The sequence below is a fragment of the Bidens hawaiensis genome, unplaced genomic scaffold (assembly GCF_021521415.1).
Source record: "Bidens hawaiensis isolate Kalapana, Puna unplaced genomic scaffold, B.hawaiensis_p1.1 tig00004595_1, whole genome shotgun sequence".
In the NCBI taxonomy this organism is placed as follows: domain Eukaryota; kingdom Viridiplantae; phylum Streptophyta; class Magnoliopsida; order Asterales; family Asteraceae; genus Bidens; species Bidens hawaiensis.
In genome coordinates this window covers 887,545-910,016 of record NW_027491279.1, presented here as the reverse complement: position 1 = coordinate 910,016, position 22,472 = coordinate 887,545, and the positions used below count along the sequence as shown (strand labels likewise).

Here is a 22,472-nt window from a genome sequence, read left to right as displayed (position 1 = left end):
TTCCCCTCCTTCAGGAATTCCATTATTGGAGTTATCCAGGATGAAGGAGTTGTATGAATTACAAGGACAGATTGCATTTGCACTGACGGGTTGCTCATCACTTCCACCCTGACATCTTTGCCAAAGTGATCAAAATTAGTTGATGCCATCTTACTCAACGCGTCAGCGGACTTATTTTCGCTGCGCGAGATGTGTATGATTCTGAAGAAGTCAAACTGCTCAACGAGCTTTTTTGCCTGCTCTAGATATAGAGGCATTGTGTTCTCCTTGGCGTCATAAAGGCCGTTGACCTGTGCAGCTACCAAGTAAGAATCAACATGGGCCTCTAGCCTTTTAACTCCAAACTTGTGCGCAATGCGCAGACCAGCCAGCAGGGCTTTATACTCAGCCTCATTGTTGGTACTCTTGAAGTCCAACCTAATAGCATAAGTATATTCATGATTATCAGGGTCCACCAGTTTGAGGCCTGCGCCTGACCCTTCGCTGTTGGAGGCTCCATCAGTTAATAGCCTCCAAACATCTTCTTCATCATTTGCTCGCGGAGGATCTACCTCGCGCTGAGCTTCTTCAATCTTTCCCTCTGGGATTTCCGTGATGAAATCCGCTAAAACTTGACCCTTTATTGCTGGACGGGGCTTATAGGTGATCGTGTGTTCACCTAATTCCAGCGCCCACTTTGTCAGCCTTCCGGAGAGCGCGGGGCGTCGCAAGACTTGCTGGATGTTGTAACCAGTCAGAACTTCAATAGGATGACCATTGAAGTATCTATGAAGTTTGCGCGACGCGTGTGTTAGTGACAAAACTAACTTTTCCATGATGGAATAGCGCGTCTCAGGGTCTGTCAGCACCCGACTCACATAGTATATTGGCGTTTGGATCCCCTTGCGATCCACCAATAATACTGCGCCGATGGCGCGGTCTCCAGCTGACAAGTACAATGTTAGGGTTTCGCCAGGAAGTGGAGCTGTGAGCGCGGGCAGCTTTATGAGACATTCTTTTATCTCACTGAAAGCTTGCTCAGCCTCAGGCGTCCACTTGAATTGGCTCTTCTTCAAGCAGTTCCTCAAAGTGTTAACGAATGGAGTAGATTTGCTGGCGTGGTTCGCTAGGAACCTGTTGATTGACACCAATCTACCATTCAGCTTCTGAACCTCTTTCATGGTGGATGGTGAAGGCATGTCAAGGATGGCTTCCACCTTTTCAGGGTTCACCTTGAAACCATCCTTAGTGACCATTACACCAAGAAATTTCCCCTCTTCCTCGCCGAAAGTACATTTGCTCGGGTTGAGCTTCATGTTAACTTCCGTTAGGCGCTGAAGAGTTTCCTCGATGTCTTTGAGCATTTGTCTCTCCTCCCTGCTCTTGATCACCAAATCATCAACGTAGACTTCTAGATTTCTTCCGATTTGTTCACTGAAAACCGAATCCATAAGTCTCTGATAGGTGGCGCCCGCATTCTTTAAACCAAAGGGCATTTTTGTGTAACAAAAAACACCCTTGTCGGTTCTGAAGGCAGTCTTGTCTTCGTCTTGTGGTGCCATTTGAATCTGGTGATAGCCTTTGTAGGCATCCAGGAAACATTTGAGCTTGAATGGCGCCACGGAGTCCACCTTTGCGTCGATGTTTGGGAGAGGGTAACAGTCTTTCGGACATGCTTTGTTGAGGTCCTTGAAGTCAATACACATCCTCCATGACCCGTTGCTTTTCTTTACCATCACAGGATTGGCTACCCACGTCTGGTATCGGATCGGGCGGATGATGTTTGCGCGCAACAGGTCCTCAACTTGCTCATTCATGGCCTTCGCCTTTTCATCCCCCATGATTCTCTTTTTCTAAGCAATTGGCTCCACCGACTTGAACGTGTTAAGAGAATGTTGCGCCAAGTCTCGCGGGACCCCAGTCATATCGGAGTGTTGCCACGCGAAGACCGACGTGTATTTTGTGAGCAACCTTTTCATTCTCAATCTCGTTTCGTCTGAAATGGTAGCGCCAATTGTGACCGTTTGCTCTGGGAATTTTGGGTTTAAAATCCACTTCTCTGGCGCATTGTCCGCCATTGGAAGTTTCATTCTCCCTTCCCGCGGCGTACTTGTCACTGCGCACAAATGATCGCGGTAAACAAATGTTACGCCTGTTGGTGTAGGGAACCCCAATGCGCCGTGCGCTGGCGACGGTATAGCATTAAATTGGGCAATCGTTCCCCTACCCAGGATCATATTGTGACATGACGTGGTGGGCAAGACCAAGAAGTTGACAACTTCGGCTCGCTTGTGCTCATCATCCCCCATAGTTAGTTCAAACTGAATTTGACCTAGGGGATGGAAGATTTCATTTGAAACACCACAGATTGGTGCGTTCACAATTTCGAGCCGCGCTTGGTCTGCCGGGTCTAACTTTCTGAAACATTGCTCATACATAATGTCAGATTCGCTTCCAGTGTCCACCAGGACTTTTGACACTTCGTAATGAGCAATGTGTGTGGTGATGACGAGATGACTGCTGATTGAAGGGCCTCCCCTGATTCTTGGGAAGATGACTTGCTGCTCGCGCCAATCTCCGTGGATTTGCGCGCTTCTCTTTTTTGACGTCTGCCCTTGTCATCCCCCCTCAGCCACACAGATTCTTTTGTATTTCTTGCTGGCAGAGGCTCCTTCCGGTTGCTCATCTTTTATTCTTGGGTTTTTCACTAAGTGAGCCAGCCTGCCTGATTTTACATCCTTCTCGATCGCATCCTTTAAATGATGGCATGGGTCGGTGTTGTGGCCCGGGGACCTGTGAAATTCACAATATTTGACACTGTTTTGCGGTCCCTTGTAGTGTAGTTGCTTGGGGGGCTTGAATTGGACATTCTCAGTACTTAACACCTGTGAAGGTGTTTTAGTGAGGGGAGTCCATATTCTTGGCAGAGGTCTGCTAGGATCTCTGCCGCCCTCCCTCTTGTCACCCTCCCCGCGATTACGAACATCTTTTTGGGGCTGGGGTGAGCTTGGTTGCGCTTGCTTTTCTGCGGAAGAAAAACTTGTTGGTTGCAACCTGGACCATACAGAGTTCTGTTTGGCCCTCTTCTCTTTGCTGCGCGGTGATTCAGCCTGATGCGTTCTTTCTCTTGCCCTATCTTGGGCAATCTGTTTTTCATTTCTCGCGAAGACTCGCGATGCTTCCATTAGTTTTGCCCAAGTGGTGGGCATACCATCTCTGCTTACAAGAGCTCGGCGGAGTTGATCACTGCGCGCGCCTTGTATAAAGGCAACGCGCAGGAGTTGCTCAGTTATACCTCCAATTGCCAGAGACTCCTGATTGAAACGAGTGATGTAGTCCTCAATCGTTTCATCATTCCTGCGCATGCAGTGCATGATGTCATCAGGATCGCGCGTGTGTCTGCGCTGCTGTACGAAGTGGGCTTGGAATTTTTCCAATAGTTCCTCGAACCCATCAATTTGCCCAGTCGGCAAGCTCTCGAACCAGACACGCGCCGCGCCCGTAAGGCAGCGAGCAAACATGTGACACCATGTTGGCATCGTCCAGCTCTCTAGGTTTCCAGTGTTATAGAAACCTTGCAAGAAGTCATCTGGATCAGTTGTGCCATCATATTTTCCCAGACCACTTGGCATCTTGGTCTTGTGCTGAATTGGGGCCTTAGCGATGCGCTCAGTAAACTTTGAGTGCTTCACTAAGATGGCCGGGCGGTACGGCGTGGTTACGTCCACTTGCCCCCTCACTGGCGGGCTGTACAGCATGTGCAGATCCAGATCGGCTCTGGCTCCAGGCGCCATGTTCACAGGCGCGCGGAGTTGCGAGCCTCCTGCATGAGTATCTCGCGTCTTCCTCATGCTATGCACTTCTTCATCACTGAACTCAGTGTGTGCAGTGTGAACAGAATGTCCTTCTTCCGGCGCGCGCGGCCTCTTTGTAGTCTGCCTATCAAACGCTTGCCTTTGTGTTTGGTCGGCTAGCTTTTTCTGTTTGACCATTTCATTGTACTTTTCCATTAGACGCCGCTGCTCGTTTATGAGCCATTCATTCGGATCATTTGTTTCTTCTTCTGGACCCATTGGTCCTTTCTGTTTCGCGCCGGCAAGATTTTGTAACGTGAGATCGTCTGGAGGAGTTTCAGTCTGGCCGTGAGGGGTTGTGACGAAGGGACGGTTACTGGTGGTGCGCGTAGAATCATGCGGCACCCTCAGAAACTGTTGTCCCTCATTAACACCCTCACGTTCAATATCCTCCAGAGCTTGATCAACGTTACGAACGCCAGAAACCATGGTGAAAGAAATTTTTTTTTATACAGATCTGATGAGATCTGGTTGTCGTTTGTAACAGGGGATGGCGCCAATGAAGAAACGTGGATCTACTCACTGGTAGCAGATCTACTTTCCTCGGGTTTTGATTATACTATTTCACCGATGGTTCTTCTGGATCTGTGTTCTTCCACCTACAAAATGAACAACGCCGTTAACTTACCCCTCAGAAAGGAACAGAGGGGTCCTCTTTGGGGTAACCCTCCGGCGTGAGAATAAGTATATGTAGAAGAAGATAATAATGTGAGAGTAAGGGAATCTGGAGAGTATTGCTTAATAGCTGAATACTGTATGTTACTCTGTATGATTGTGTGACTGTGTTTTTGTATATCTTTCCTTGTGGAGTTGATGCTGTATTTATAGTGCTAGGGTTTCCACTGATTGAGCTGAGACCAAATTAGGGTTTTGTTGGCCTCCTCCAATCGATTTGCGCCACGTGTCCTTGGAGACACCTGGTGCTTTTTCATTGGTTATAATCACGTGGTAACCCATGAGTCATGCTGAGCTGTCCACCTTTCATTTAGCAGCTGTCAACATCAGCATATCCTTATTCCTTAAAAAGATGCCTTCTGGAAGGTTGTCTGACGTGCACAATCAAGGTTGCCCTAATCCTGATTTGGATAAGGACGAGGTTGATTATGTGCATGTGTGATATGCGCCCATCCTGAGGATGCGCGAGGTCTTCTCTTTATTCTCACGCGCAGATATTTCATGCGCAGATGTGATACGCACAAGCATGTAATACGCGTCACGCGCGGATGCCCCACGCGCAGCTGCGCCATGCGCAACTGTGATATGGGTGGGCATGTATGATGCGCGAGCATGTGATATGCGCCGCGCGCGGATGCGCCACGCACGATGTGATATGCATAAGCATATATGATGCGTGAGCATGTGATACGCGCGAGCATATGTGATGCATGAGCATATGTGATGTGTGAGCATATGTGATGCTTGAGCATATGTGATATGTGCAAGCATGTGATGCTTGAGCATATGCGATATGCGCTGTGCGCATAAGTTTTGGCTTTGTGCCTTGATAATATCTTTGATTTCTAATGTCTTGTATATATCTTGTGGGTTGACCCGCCCCGCTCGATGTTGAGGCGGGTACATACCTCTTCATGAGGTTGTCCCAAATTTCTATATAGACAATTATACTAAAGATGAAAATCATGTGTGACAGAGATAGTCATTGTGACTTGTAGCAATTATACATGTTATTAACTCGATCATAATAAGTCTACCCTCTAAACAAAACAATGTAGGAATCGTATTATACTATAAAGATAAAAATTGGATTTTGGTGTCGTAAACATTTTTGAAATAACTTATTTGAATTCATTTTTATTTAGTTTTTTTTCTTTTGCTTTTTGTTTCTTTTAAATAAAAGTATATTTTTTGTTTAGTTTTACTATCGTAACGACTTAACTGATATCGATCAAGTTCGTGTCGTCTAGGCATCGCAACGCCCTGATTTTACTAATTTTTGTTGTTTTTTTTAATATGATCGTTTTATGAACTTTTAGATTTAGTCATAGTACCGTAACGACCTATCCAACACTGACTGAATTAATGTTTTTTGTTTTGTTTTTTCTTTTTAGATATTTTCAATTTACGAATTAACCAATGCAGATCAAATTCATATCGATTAGATGCTGCAATGTCCGGGTTTTACCGATTTTTTTAACATATACTTTTTAGTTATCACTTTGTTTTGAAAAAACTCTTTTTGCTTCAACGCCAATATTTTAACGAACCTATCCAATATCGACTGACTTCTTGTAAATCATAAATTGTATGTGTGTCGATATTATTTTGGGCTTTTACAAATTTATTTTTTGAATTTAGAGTCTTGGCCGTAACAAAATTAACCGATACTGACCACATTCCCATCAGTGCATAGCCACTAGCCGCAACAGGACGAGCTTCTACTAGTTATTATAATTATTGCAAAAATCTTGTTACATATGAAACAAAACTTTTGGTGTTACGAATGAAAAAACTATAATTTTGGTTACTTGGCAGCTGGCAGTGGTGGGGACGAAGAGGCAAGACAGGGCATGACAAGCACGTGAATCATGTGCCTATATTAACATGGGTCACGTGCTAATACCACTAGTGTGGCCCCATTCTATCTCCAGGTAGATTTTTGTAACTAGACTTTTCCCAGCCACTTACAAGTTGGCATTAGACCAGGTGTAGTGGCACGTTATGTCTAGCGTTTTGGGTGAAAACGCAGGGGGTACACCGGCCCTCCTGCGTTATGTTGAAGTTTTTTTTGTGCGTTTTAGATACAACGCGGTCTTCAAGGCTTTATAACTCTGGAAACACCGTCCCCCTCCAAGTTATGGAGGCTTTATAACTCTGGAAACACCGCCCCCTCCAAGTTATGACTACACTTGTTTTTTGTACAAAACTATAACTCTGACTGGGCGCCACGTGGCGCATAACCCCTGGATGTGAAGCTTTACGACTACACATGGTCTTATGACCAATAAAATAATTTTATTCCATATAATGTGACCTATTTTGCAGGGACACGAAACACACTTCAATAAGCTCCTTAGGTCATCTGTATTGCGCTACAATTTCCGGTGATTTTGGACGACGGAAGGCGAGCACACCGCCCCGACGAAATGTGGGGCGATAAGAGGGGGGGGGGGAATCTATTTGTCGTCGGCTTCCCTTTTCTTTTAATTATTATTATTATATTTGTTTGTGTTATATATATATATATATATATATATATATATATATATATATATATATGGGGAATCTATTTGTCGTCGGCTTCCCTTTTCTTTTAATTATTATTATTATATTTGTTTGTGTTATATATATATATATATATATAGAGCCACAACACCATTATACCTCAAAAACAAAAACCCATCATTTACTGACAGGACACACATGACGCAAAACGTCACATTTTGTAGCCCCTCCACTACACATGGCCTTATAAAATTATAATGCTATACGGGAGGTTATACCCCGCATGTATAGTATAGTCTTATACGGGATATATATGGGGGTGTCCCTACTAGACCCTTTAGCAATACACAACCGACTTTGTAGAATCTTCAACCTTAATGAATTTTTTTTAGTCTGTCACTGCATTACATTTACGGTGAATGTTCATATATTATTATGATTTATGAGTATATTGATGATGTTAAATTTTGGAATGTGTCTCGTCATTCTAACAAAACACTAGCTTTTAGGCCATCCGTAGTGGGCTAATTGTTGGGGTAATTTTTGGGCGATAGGGGCTACAACCCCCCCCCCCCCCCCCCCCCCGGGTGAGATGTGGGGCGTTAAGGGGGGCGCCAACTATTTGTTGGGCAGAATGTGGTGAAAATAATAATTAAATATTATTATATATGTTTGTGTGTAGTGTATATATATATATAGTGAAAAGATCCAATACACTAATCCTTAACGTACGCGAATCCCGTTTTTCACGAATCGATCCATGAAATCACATCCCAACATCTCGGAATCGTCAATACATATCTAATTAATCATTGGTTAACCGAAAAAAACAATTTTTGAACGTTAATCGATCAATTTTAACTTCTTTCATGAAGACCGTTTTTTAAGTGTTTTAGGTTTTTGGCTGAGCGTTTTAAGTTTTTGTGAGCGTTTTTGGTTTTTACCTTTGTTTTTGGCCTTTGAGCGTCTTGCGTACCTCTCGTACGTTAATGCATTAGCATACAGTATCTCTACCCTATATATATATATATAGGGTAATGATCCTAAGAGAACCCTTTGCAAATTGAGAACTTTGAGAACCATTTTGGACCACTAAAAACATATTTGAAAAAAATATTTAAAAAAATTCATAAAACAAAAAATAACAAAAATTTTAAAAAAGTAAAAAAACCAAAATTCTTATATTTCATTCCGGTTTCATTAAAAAAAATAATAAATAAATAAAAATAATAAAAAAAATGTCATTATACACATATGTATAATTTTATTTTATCTTTAGTTACGTAATATACACATATGTACATTGTCATTTATCTTAAATTATACACATGTGTATAAAAAAATCATGTAAATGTACATATATGTATATATTATACATATGCGTATATAATTTGGCTAAACCGGGATTTTTTTTATGAAACCGGGATGTTAAAATAATAATTTTGATTTTTTTACTTTTTTCATTTTTGTGTTTTTTTATTTTATGATTTTTTTTATTTTTAGGTTTTTTGTGGTCCAAAATGGTTCTCATGGTTCTCAATTTCAAAAAAGTTCTCTTATGATCCTGATCCTATATATATATATATATATATATATATATATATATATATATATATATATATATATATATATATATATATATAAGCCTATAACACCATTACACCCTAAAACAAATTTATACCCTTCGCTGACTGGACGTCACGTGTCACAATTCACTCAATTTGTAACCCCTCCACTGGACATAGCCTTAATATATTGATAACTTAAAAAAATTAAATAGTTGCATTATCTTTGCATTTATTATACTTACATTTATAACCATTACAATTAAAATTATTACTTTATTTGTAAATGCCGTTATGATGATTATTTTATTATTTTCCAATAATACATATAAATTTTATATTTTATCATGATGATTATATTATTTTATAAAGATCAATAAAACCAAATTAATAAATGCCAATGTATAGTTCACCTGATACTTGTCTATTAGGCTATGCGTAGTAGAGGAGCTACAAATTGAGGTGAACTGCGACACGTGACGCCCAATTAACAAATGGTATGAATTTGTTTTTTGGGTGTAATGGTGTAAGGGCTACAAATAGTAATATAATATATATATATATATTAATAATATATATATGTATATATATATCACACATACTAAAATAATATAATAATAATAGATTCCATCTCCTCTCGGCGACAAATTACCCAGGACTCAGCCCCATTTCGCCCGGGGGGCGGTGTTCCCCCCCAAATTTGCCCTTGTCGCCCTCACTTTTCGCTCCATTACACATTGACTTAGTAAAAAAGTTTTAAATTTAAATCTAAACAATAGTGCAATTCAGTGGCACAATGTCTTATTTGTATTTATTGAAATGTACCTAAATGTATGATCAATTCGGAATGTTTATAATAGTACTTGCTTCACAAGAAATCGGGTGACTAATTCTCTTACCAAAATAACATTTATTTTTCCAACAATATTCATGAAAGTTAACTAAAAATATAACCTAATGAAAAGAAAACATCAAGTAACATTAACATCTCTTGCATTTTGGGGCACATTTTCCTTTTCTTCGATGTTTTTGATCAACGCGTCGATATAAAAATATGCTTTACTCAATTTCCCGTTCATAGGCTCGATATCAATATTAGCAGTTGGAGAAATATGGAGTTTGTGCAAGATCTCTTCGATCTCCATCTGATCATTCTTTTCCTTTAACATTTGTAACTTGTTTTTCTCCTTGACAAGCATACTCTCAAGGAACTTTTCACTAGTAACCATCTTGTTTTGTGTTTGCTCGGGCACACCCATAAAACTTGGCATCATTCTTTCAACCTCTTGCCTCGATGGCCACACCAGTTGGTTGTTTGTGCCTTGATCGTTTAAACCATCGCAAACGACCATGCTCGCTTTCGCTTCGCATACCACACATAGGGCTTGTAGCCTCTTGATCAAAGCTAATATTCTATGCTCGAGGGTAGACCTTCTTATTCTTTCATTAAGAATCCTAGCAAGTTTCACCCTAACCCTAGCCATATATTTTGATTCTTGGTGGATTCTATAAGATGATTTTGGGGGTATATATAAGAAGTACAAATGGGCATTGAAACATGTGACTAAAGGGTTTGTTGGAATAAAAATACCGGGCATTTAATTCTATAATGGTTTCTTAGTCATGTATGAGATGTCATACTTTGACTATAATATTAATTGCAAAGATTTGTCTGACCATTTTAAATATTTTCACCATGATTATAAAAGAAGTATCAAATTAAACTACTATCACTCTAGATGCCACATTCATCTATATCAAATTTGACCAAACGCACACCGGTCCAAAGGTAGCCTAAATGCCTGATGAACTTTTTTACGGAGGTCGTGGATTCGAGTATCAACTAGAGAAATTGTTTCGGGCTGAAACAAAGTTTTTCTTAGTTGTGGATTTCCTTATGGCTAAAACAAAGTTTTTTTTTCTCATTTGTTAGGGTAATTTGAGGTGTCTGACTCTTCGTTGTTAAAAAAAGTTATATTGCTATAAATATCAACATATTCACTTTGAAACTTTTGCTTGATAGACTATCAATACGGGTTAACCTTTGTAATAAAGGATTCAATACTCCTTTCATCTACAAGAAATGGTGGATCATTTTACTCACCTCTTATCAAATTGCCAATCAAGTTTGGTGCTAACTTGCAAGTGCTTGGTGTCTCATTCCACCCTGTTTTTTCTGTCCGGAATCTCTTTGTTACACACAAGACAACTCCTTTATGCAAGAAGAAGAAAAAAAGCTCTACATGGTATTTATTGACGGCGTCCTGGTGCATTTGGAAGACAAGAAACGAGATTATATTTGAAAGCAATGCCCTTACGATATCTAAAGTTATCGAGGGTTCATTTGGATTAAAATTAGGTCTTCTTTTCAATCTCTTAACCAAAAAGATTGGTGTAACTTTTCATTTTTATGTTGCTTGTTTGTTTTTCTTGCCCTAGCATCTTGCTAGTTTGCCTTTTTAATAAAAGATGTTGTTCGGAATATATAAAAAACAGAAAGAATAAGAATACCAGTGAAAATATAATATTGATACAACATAATAACATTGCAGCTTGCAAGTTCAAGTCATATGGTTGTTGACGTATCACTTATATATCGGTTTTTATTTGTTTAAACTAGATCAAACGTGTGAAATAAAAACTTATGTTAAAATAAAAAGAAACAATAAAATTGAAGTGTCTAAATTAACCTGATTGACAAAACAAATGCGTGATTCTCGGTTCCTACCAATCCATATCCAACATAAGGGCATCCACAACAATACAGTGATCTTTAGAAACCGTCTCACGATCAGCTCCATCTCAGAATCCAAACTGTTCTAAAAAAACCCCATTTCCGTTCTCATTTCAACTCTTTCCTACAAAAAGATGATATAATACAACCATTCAAATCAACAATGTGTGTGCAAATTATTTCCGAAGTACAACACCAAAGCCATGTAAAAAATTCTTTCACACTAAACAAAAACCCTCAACTGGTATTTATGGAACCATTACAAACTTAAAGATTAATTCCACAATTCACAACACCAACTGAAATCATAACTATAAGAATTAATATTAAATTTCCTATACCAACCACAAACAAAATAACTAGTTATACACACAACACAACACTACTTTATATTAATATCCATTGATCAACCGGCCTTATTATTCATAATGCACATCAACTACATCCAAGAAGTAGGATATGCATATTTATTGCACAATACTTTTAAAAAAAGACACTTCCATCCTTTGTTACATCTTGGTGACTTATAATATATGTCACCAATGAAATCCAACATCTTACTAGTTAATACACACAATTTATTTAATAATTAATCCCAAGTTTTGCTTCGGACAAATTAAAGCACACTTATAATTATACATTTTCACAAACATGCATATTTAGCTTCATATCATCATATGCTTACCGGCTGATCATACTAATTAAGCTTGACTTCAGTAGTCCCAGAGATTCCCTCCACCGGAACTATCTCCATCGTCCGGTGGGGGAGCGTTCATCCTCGGAGGGCTAAGCAGCATTCCCCCCGCCATGTCCGACAACATATTCGGCATGCCAAACACTTCTTCATCATCCATAAACTCTCCCGCATTCGCAGTTGAGCTTCCACCGCCAATTTCATTAGCTGGATTTCGAGCTGCGGCTGCACTGGCAGCCGCAGCACGAATAGCAGTGGGAGACTGCGGGAGAGTATTAGGGAGAACCGAGTCGGGAAAGTTCAGTACCGCATACGTTCCTTTCAAAGCCAATGCGGCCACGTCATAAGCCGTTGCCGCCATCTCTGGCGTGGGATATGTCCCGAGCCAAATACGTGTGGACTTATTTGGCTCGCGGATTTCAGAAACCCATTTTCCACCTCTGCATCTTATGCCATGGAAAATGGGGTGTCTGCCCGAACCAGTAGAGGAACCAGCAGTTGTTCTACTACCTCTACTTGTTCTGGCCGTCAGAGCAGGAGCAGGAGCAGGAGTAGGAGTATTATTATCATTTGTGGAGTTGCGAGTGCGTCTACGATTAGCCATGCAAGATTAGGAAGCATGTGTGGGTTGTTATATACCAATAGATTTTATATGTGGCCCAGAAGTAGTTGGGGTGCTGAAGAGGTAGGTCCCAGCAGAACCCAGTTGGACCCGCAAGACTCACCTTAAAGAGGGATGTCTGCGCAGTTGGACCCGCAAGACTCACCTTAGAGGGACGTCTGCGCAAAGACCAACTGGATCCGCAGGACCCACCATGCTCAGAGATGACGTCCTTACGCGCAGTACGCAAGCTGTTCCCGCAGGAAAAGCCTCCCAATGGTGAAGTACCCCGCCTGTTCCCGCAGCTGCGGATACAAGCCATCAGGGAAGGCTACCCGCACTAATAGCATGGCTACACGCACAAGGCACTAACTCAATAATTCAGTAATGTCACCTGAAAGAATGAGCAAGGCGGGAATACTCCCGCCCAAATGAGCCACTCCGTACGCTTCTGGAAGATCTTTTGTACTATACCTGCCAAGGTATGGACAAAATAGACAAGATCTGACCAAAGCAGCCCATGAACCAATCACAGGGTGACAGCTCACCGACAACAGTACGAGGAGGAGCACGCTCTAGTACAAAATGTCACTATCAGCCGCTGCCTACTCATCAACCCTTGTTGTGGCACGTACATAGCCTGCAGTTGGTGGAAAAGGAATAGTACACAGCCGGCCATGTCACTATCAGCCGCTGCCTACCCACCAACCACCAGCATGGCACGTGCGTAGCCCACAGTTGGTAGAAAAGGAATAGTATACAGCTGGCTGTACCTGCTTGGAAACCTACCTTCGGCTATAAATACTCCAACACCTTGGAACGGTATCATTATCTTATATCTCCATATATTCTGATATCTGCTCTAGCAATTTCTCTTAATATACACTTATATTCAAGAGCAATCTAGTCTGATTCTCACGCCGGAGGGTGGTCACAAGGAGGTACCCCCCCTTCTCAGTGACGAGCTCACGGTGTCTGTTTTGCAGGTCATCAGAGGAATAACCATCTTTGCCGGACCTAACCCTCGTGGGAAACATCTATTTAACCCCCAGATTATCCGTAATCTGCCCGGGGTCACCTAGTGTTTCTTCATTGGCGCCATCCGTGCATAAAAGCTAGAACCAATTCTCAGTTTTTTCAAAACTTCTGGAAAGATGGTTAAGGTTACTCCGTTGCCAAGGCCAACGAGTGACCAAGTAACTCCAGTAACCACAACCCCAGCTACTGGGGGGAACACCGGCGAGTACACAAATTTTATGAACACTACCCCGGTTACCCAAGCCGGGGCAAGTGCAGTAAATTTTACGAACACTACCCCGGTTACCCAAGCCGGGGCAAGTGCAGCAAACAATCCTCCCCTGGGATTCATTGATACCCAGGTGGAAAGACGACAGATGAAGCTCCCCCGCCAAACACTTGATCAAGTTAAAGCGTGGGCGGAAGCACGTCAGAAGGAATTCCAAGCTGAGTTGGATGAACGCTTACGTTCACTCCAACAGGCTGACGAATTCGGAAGCACTCGACAACAGCTCAACATGAGCAATGAGTGCGAGTACTGGGACGATGATTCGGAGGAGTCCGACAGCGACGCAAACCCTCGCCTTAGGGCGAAAGGGAAGCATAAGGAAACGGATTTCCAACCAAGGAATTTTGGAGAAACCTTCAAACAAAGGAACGCGGGGGGAAACCCACGTGACTTCTCCAAAACCTTTAGACCGACTGTTGCAAATGCGGGAACGTCCAAGTTTGCAAGGGACATTGCGGAAGCAATTGCCCCGAAGAGTGCTAAACAGATGTCCAACATCGGCACTTATGATGGTATATCTGACCCAGATGATCATTTGAACAGATTCATAGCGGGGGCAACCGTCAGCAATTGGACGGAACCCACGTGGTGTTATATGTTCCAAATGACGCTTGTTGGGGCAGCCAGAGCGTGGTTCGACTGTCTACCGGTCCACCACATCTACGATTGGGCTGACTTCTAGCAAAAGTTCAGCCAACACATCAGTCAACAAAGAAAGTATACCGAAGAGCAATGGACGATCCTCAACTGCATCCGAGAAGAAGATGAGTCTTTACTAGACTTCATCACGCGCTTCAATTCAAAGAAACTGAGTCTGGGCACAATAAGCGAAGATCTTGTTCGCGCAGCTTTCATCCAAGGCGCCGAATACCCAGAGCTTATCCGCACATTGACGGGTAAAGACGGCATGCCATCCACATGGGATGCCATCATGACAGCAGCTAAACGCTTCGCGGAAACGGAAAAGCAACTGGGTAGAGATCTTCCCCAGAGCACAAACCTCTACACTCAGAAAACAAGAGAAAACAACGTCCTTACCGCCCGACTAAACAAAAAGAGGAAGCTAGGCATTTGGCAGTCAAGGGTAAACTTTGACACCTCATCCGGCTCACACCCTCGGTTAGGCGGAAGGGATAACATGCAGTTGTCGAACCGGAACTCCAGATGGACGCCACTCACCAAAAGCGTCACCGAGATATTCGCCACCGAGAGGCTCCCATGGCCAGAGGCTCCAATTATCCGACAGCGTCCAAACGCTGATCAAAGCAAATCCTGTGACTTCCACAGGACAAAAGGCCACACCACCGAGGAATGCTTAGACTTGAAAGACGTCGTCGAAGCATTTGTCAGAGATGGGAAACTCACGCACCTCGTGGCGCAATGAACGCTGAGCAGGCTAGTGCGTGTAGAACCCCAATTGGGGAAAACACGAATGAAACTGCAGCTTCAATGTTGGAGACTACATACTGCGTAAACAACGAGATTCCGAACCAGGTGCATATCGGCTCGAAAGGCTCGATGACACCCCCATCCCAAGAACATGGAAGGGAGCTCAATTACACAGGTTGCATGTAGATCAATTCCAAACTTGTAAAGAAAAGGCCCAGAGCCACTTCTAATGGAAATGATTCTCCTTATTACATTGACGCTGATGGTCTTACATTTATACTTATGAACTTTCCACACTGATATGCCGGTATTCACCGCATAAATAAGTGGGGAAGTCGTTGCGTGTGGACGGCGGCAAAACCCGCATAAACACAAAACGGCAAAAATTTCTAAGAGATGAGGACAACCTTCACGCAGGTCAGTTATAGGTAAAGTTTGGTCATCCCACTAAATGAAAGTGACGGTCATACCCGCACAATCATGATGGAGGAAACTGAACATTAACCTATTGACAACCGCGCGTCGAAAGGTTTAACTTATCCAAAACACTGATGCCGGTATTCACCGCATAAATAAGTGGGGAAGTCGTTGCGTGTGGACGGCGGCAAAACCCGCATAAACACAAAACGGCAAAAATTTCTAAGAGATGAGGACAACCTTCACGCAGGTCAGTTGCAGGTAAAGTTTGGTCATCCCACTAAATGAAAGTGACGGTCCTACCCGCACAATCATGATAGAGAAAACTGAACATTAACCTATTGACAACCGCGCGTCGAAAGGTTTAACTTATTCAAAACACTGATGCTGGTATTCACCGCATGAATAAGTGGGGAAGTAAGTCGTTGCGTGTGGACGGCGGCAAAACCCGCATAAACACAAAAAACGACAAAAAAAAAGGCCAAAATAACCCTACGCACCTGTAGGGTCGACAACAGGCCGATAGCCGCCAAACCCATCACCCGAACCTAAGGGATATCCATCCAAGAGGTCAGGCAGATGGGAAGGAGGCAGAGATTTGCTAGAAGCCCCAACCCTGAACATACCTACTGAACCGGCCGGGGACGAGGTAGTCGCCGGTGCCGGAGGCACGGTTGAAACCGCCGCGGTAGAGACCATCGGAGGTGAACTCACTGGAGGTGAACTCACAACCGTGGCCACCGCTGCGGAGGAGCCCGCAGAAACAATCACCACCGGCTCAGTGAAGGATGCAGTGAATATGGCACTGACAGCCGGCGGAGAGGACGTTACAGTTGGAACAGTTGCCTCAACGGGATGAACAACTGAACCAATGCTGCAAACAGGCGCAGCTGCCTGGGTCATCGCCTCGGGTAGGTTGACCAAACCTACCGTCGTGGGTCCAGAACTGCTCCTTCCCGCATCACTTTGGAATGCGGTTACATCCACGCCTGCATGAAGACAAGATATTAAAAACAATGGCGAAAAGAATTGCGGGTAAGATAAATAAAAAGTACTTACGAGTTTTCTTAATCTTGAAGGTTCTGACGGGCGGGGACGAACCCGATGGAACTGGCCTCTTCACGCCAGTCACCGTCGTAGAACTTGGTCGCGCGGAGGTGGCAGCGGTCTCAACCTCCGAGACAGTTGTCTCACCACCACCAGGGTTCCCCGCCGCCTCCTCACTTTCGGTCTCCGAGTCAGACCGGTTCCCCTGATCGGCAGTGGAGGCAACCTTCGCCTTGCCCTTCACGCCGGCAGCTTTCTTCTTCCTCACGAAGAAAGGACCGTCTACGGATTCCTCATCAGAAGATGACAAAATTAGAGAAACTCCAGCAGAGGTTTGAGTATGAAGAGGGCGAGGGTTAATGAAACCCTTACCTGGCCGCGTGGCGCTCAGAATTTCGTGGCCTGGCGGGTAGACCTCCACAAACCGATCCGCCGTTTGCTCCAAGATGGGCAACTCGTTCTCGTCGAGAGCACGAGTACCCAACCGAGCGGGACCACCGCTCTCACGCGGTTGCAGAAGCGACTGCAAATTGTTCCCCTCTGAAAATAAGCAGAAAAGCAGTTAGAAGAAAAACCCTAAATCAGCAAAAAGAGATGGAGCATACAATAGGGAATAGAATTCGAACCGTATTCAAGAACGATGGGAATCTGTGGCGCCTCTGCCCCAGCATCCTTCCATACCCGGCTCATCCCAAGCATCACCATCCCAGACTCCGCAAAACGATAAACCGGAGTCTGGATCCGGGAGATCTTGGTAAACCATTCCGCCTCCTGGTAGTTGGAGGCGTGAAGGTTCGGTAGTGCTCTCCCGTTCTTGAATTTCATCGCTATGGGGACGACACGGGCAGAGATAAAGAAGAACTCCCGCTTCCAGGACCAAAGACTGCGCTCGGTAGCACAGATCTTCAAACCCTTGATCTGAGTAATCAGGGTATACCAGCCCTGGATGCACCTCCAGGAGTAGAAGGTCATCAGGCGGTCGACGCGAGGCTCAACGCCCAGAATGTGGCACACCCATTCAAAATGGCGAACCTTTGCGATCGCCATCGGGTGCACCTCCGTCAAATGTACACCGTGTTTCTCCAGAACACGGTCCACAAACTTCGTCAATGGGAACCTGAGATTCCCATAGATGAAGAATGCAGCATACACCCATATCTTGCCCTTGGAGGCATCGTACACCGTCTGGTGAGGCTCAGGAAACTCAGTCTCGAAAGGCTCGAGCATGAACTTCTTGACGATGTAGTGATACAGGTCGACGGAAAGAGCACACTGGCACTCGCCAGCAGTACTCTTATCGTCCTTGTCAGACGCTGACATCGGGTTCTCCGTGTACACGTCAGACTCCTCGGAAGTAGCCTCAGGATCATGAGTAGAAGACATCTTGGAGGTATGAAAGAACGATTTCAGGAGAAAGCTCGACGGAAAAGTTAGAGTATTCGCCGGAAATCGCTTAGAAGAAGAAGTGAAACTGTGAGTTGAGATGCATCCTCTCCTCCCTTTATATACTCATCGCAATGAATGCGATGAATTTGATGCGGAGGAGAGAGGAAAGCGCAGGTGCAATGAAACTATGACACGTGGAAAGAGCACGCTGGCAACAGCTGTTGACAGAACGCGTGCCGTAAACTTCGCGCCCACGCGCCCGAAAACTCGCGCCCACGCGCCTGAAAAAGCGTCTGGAATGACCATATACTGTCACGTCGCCATAAATTCATGCACGTCCTGAAACTGTCAGAAGAAACCGTCACACCACGCTGACGTCCTTTCAACAGTTGGACTGTTCTTATCCTTTCACCAACTCTTCGAATTTCAAAATTATTCAAAAAGATTCAAAAATAAGAGGGAATACACCCCCTTACCTTGGCAACCAAGTAACTATAAGACGGGTGCGGGTACAGTGTCAAGGCAAAACCCTTCACATACTTAGCACCCGCAGGGAATTGAAGCCAAGAATACCTTGGCAACCAAGTAACTATAAGACGGGTGCGGGTACAGTGTCAAGGCAAAACCCTTCACATACTTAGCACCCGCAGGGAATTGAAGCCAAGAATATCTTGGCAACCAAGTAACTATAAGACAGGTGCGGGTACAGTGTCAAGGCAAAACCCTTCACATACTTAGCACCCGTAGGAAATTGAAACCAAGAAGGATCTTCTGGGCCATGCTTGTGGAAAGGGATATAACATCCCCGCATAGCGGGAACATTGAGAACTAGATTGTTTGATGCTCCAAGATGGAATTGGTTGTTTAAACATAATTGATCACTATGTCTAAAACTACCAAAACCTCGTGGAGAACCTATACAACTGAAACTCAACGCTCCTGACTTGCGAGGAGGTTACACACCTACCCGCATCATACCCAAAGATCAAGCAGAAAAGTGGGAAATTCTGCGTGACATTAGGAAACCCGCGGGAAGAATCCCCACGGAGAACCTTAAAACTAAACCCTTTTTGAAACCCCTTGCTTAAGTCCAAAAGTTCACCTCACTTATTAACAATTCATGAGAAGAACATTGGACTGGGGGGACTTGAAGAGGTAGGTCCCAGCAGAACCCAGTTGGACCCGCAAGACTCACCTTAAAGAGGGACGTCTGCGCAGTTGGACCCGCAAGACTCACCTTAGAGGGACGTCTGCGCAAAGACCAACTGGATCCGCAGGACCCACCATGCTCAGAGATGACGTCCTTACGCGCAGTACGCAAGCTGTTCCTGCAGGAAAAGCCTCCCAATGGTTAAGTACCCCGCCTGTTCCCGCAGCTGCGGATACAAGCCATCAGGGAAGGCTACCCGCACTAATAGCAAGGCTACACGCACAAGGCACTAACTCAATAATTCAGTAATGTCACCTGAAGGAATGAGCAAGGCGGGAATACTCCCGCCCAAATGAGCCAGTCCGTACGCTTCTGGAAGATCTTTTGTACTATACCTGCCAAGGTATGGACAAAATAGACAAGATCTGACCAAAGCAGCCCATGAACCAATCACAGGGTGACAGCTCACCGACAACAGTACGAGGAGGAGCACGCTCTAGTACAAAATGTCACTATCAGCCGCTGCCTACTCACCAACCCTTGTTGTGGCACGTACATAGCCTGCAGTTGGTGGAAAAGGAATAGTACACAGCCGGCCATGTCACTATCAGCCGCTGCCTACCCACCAACCACCAGCATGGCACGTGCGTAGCCTACAGTTGGTAGAAAAGGAATAGTATACAGCTGGTTGTACCTGCTTGGAAACCTACCTTCGGCTATAAATACTCCAACACCTTGGAACGGTATCATTATCTTATATCTCCATATATTCTGATATCTGCTCTAGCAATTTCTCTTAATATACACTTATATTCAAGTGCAATCTAGTCTGATTCTCACGCCGGAGGGTGGTCACAAGGAGGTACCCCCCTCCTTCTCAGTGACGTGCTCACGGTGTCTGTTTTGTAGGTCATCAGAGGAATAACCATCTTTGCCAGACCTAACCCTCGTGGGAAACATCTATTTAACCCCCAGATTATCCGTAATCTGCCCGGGGTCACCTAGTGTTTCTTCAGGTGCCGTGGGTCTTTAACTAGAAATTTAACATGATTGTGCGTGGGGATGTCGTGGATCTATTTTTGGGTAAAAGACAAAGCTAGCTTCTAGGAAGAAGAAGAAACTAGACATAAATACTGTTTCTAAAAAGGTACATATAAACCCCTTTACTATGTAAATATGAAATTTTAGGTAAACAAAGTTAGAAGTAATTTTACTAATCACATTTAACGGTAGGGGTGTGAATCAGTCGAGCCAAACTCAGTTTGTTTTAAGTTTTTTTTTTATTTTAATTAGTGGTCTAGCTTGGCTCGGACTCGGCATACTTATTATATATTAATTAATTTATACACATTTTTATTTATATTTAATTACGCTGTTTATATAGAGTGAACGCGCGCGCAGACACACACATATATATGTTAATATAAAACTAAATAAATAATAGGCTTGACAAGTTAAACTTGCTTGTGGCCTAGTGGTAGGGGGGCTTGAGTTCTCCCATGGAGATCCAAGTTCGATCTCCACTTGTGAAGCATTTGGTGGATATTGACAATTAAGTACTTGAGCTAAGCCTTGCGAAGTTGTCGGTTCGAATTCTGAGCCACCCGAACTTAAGTCTCATATGTGTTACATAGAGAGTTTAGCTCTTATAATGTCACATCGACTGTCAAGTGTTAGCTGGTGGTATGGTTTCCCGGAAGAATGCTCAATCAAAGCTCTGAAGACAGCGTTGACCCCATTAAGACAGCATGTCACAGCCCCCGACCCCTATACCCCGGGAGGGGAGCCGTGAACATTGATTGGTGGTATCGGTGTTTATTAAATTATTTTGCGGTGGAAAATTTCATCAGAACCGTAGTTAGGAAAATGATCAGAGTTATAAAAACACCATGATTATTATTATGATAAAACGGGAATTTAATCCCTTTTGATACAAACATAAGTTTTATAGGGTTAAACCCTTATTTACAAAACACGTTTCTTTATTCTGGTGACAAGCCACTTATTTAAGCTGGAAGCCCGCATGCATCATTCCTTTGTCTCTAACAAGTCACCTGAAACATGTTTAAAATATTTGATCAGCAAGAAATACTGGTGAGTACATTCATTTGAAAATGACACATTTTACAGTTACAGCATTAAGATGTTTTTACACCTGTCTGCTTATAAATTACCGAAAGGTACTTGTCACTCGACCGTATCTATGACTGTGGTCATATTACTTATTGGCTAACATTTGTCCAATAAGTAACGTGTAATAGCCCAGTAGGCAAGCCTTGTACACAAAACCCTACAATACCAGTAGTAACCATCCCGTAAGTCTACAGAGACTTAATCACTGTAATGTATTTAAAATACTTTAAAAATATATTTGAAACCATTTAGACAATTTATCATGGGTTTTGTAGGTTTTGAAATCACCATGACAGTGTCGGAAAAATAGTTGTCTCACACAAATGTGAGTTGTACAGACACTCGAATGTCTCACCTTGCAAGTTTACAATTAAAGATCACCTCCTGGTATTAAGCACCTAGGATAAATACAATGTAGTATAACTAGATTAGTATAAAACCAATAATCATAACGATAATCACGAGAGTAGAAACTTTACACGATGGCACAATGTCATACCTTAACAGGCAGAGCTTTCGGATTCGTGTATATTTCTTTCGATCGGATAGGATATCGTTACGATACTCGGTATTATATTATACTCTTATATGTGTGTGTGTATTAAGAGAGACAAATTTTGAGCAAGAAATGAACGTCTCGTTTCCTTCCTATTTATAGTAAGTTTCGGAACCCGTCGCGGTACGCGATGGCCATAAATAGAAACCCGTCGCGTATCGCGAAGCATCTTATAGCTTCGCTGAGTTAGCCCTAGGCCTGCTACGTGGCACGCCACGTGTCCTATGCGTAACCTCAATGTCGCGGTACGCGATGGGTAACCCAAACCCGTCGCGGTACGCGATCGAAGGATTTTTATTTTATTTTAATTTTCAACAAAAATAGTAAGGCGACCCTTAATGCGCAAAGTACACCATCAAAGCGCCACATTGCGCCTATCGCATGCGCTTTCGGGTGCTCCGCACCCTCCGCTAGGACCACTGGGTGTGATATGTCTTATAAGAACATTAACATAGAAATTTCATTTCTTATAAAGAGC

The 22,472-nt window shown here is 43.4% G+C and overlaps 1 protein-coding gene and 1 pseudogene across 1 annotated transcript; both read right to left on the bottom strand.

Moving 5' to 3' along the window:
• Positions 1–9,552: 9,552 nt before the first annotated feature.
• LOC143627052 (MADS-box transcription factor PHERES 1-like) lies at positions 9,553–10,065 on the bottom strand. The gene has a single exon (XM_077096952.1). The coding sequence runs from the start codon at positions 10,063–10,065 to the stop codon at positions 9,553–9,555; it is 513 nt and encodes a 170-aa protein (XP_076953067.1).
• A 1,548-nt stretch (positions 10,066–11,613) lies between these two features.
• LOC143627027 (ethylene-responsive transcription factor ERF026 pseudogene) lies at positions 11,614–12,668 on the bottom strand (annotated as a pseudogene).
• Between the last annotated feature and the right edge of the window lie 9,804 nt (positions 12,669–22,472).

Excerpts from the sequence above, each read along its gene's own strand:
- LOC143627052 (XM_077096952.1), bottom strand. The coding sequence starts at position 10,065 with ATGGCTAGGGTTAGGGTGAAACTTGCTAGGATTCTTAATGAAAGAATA.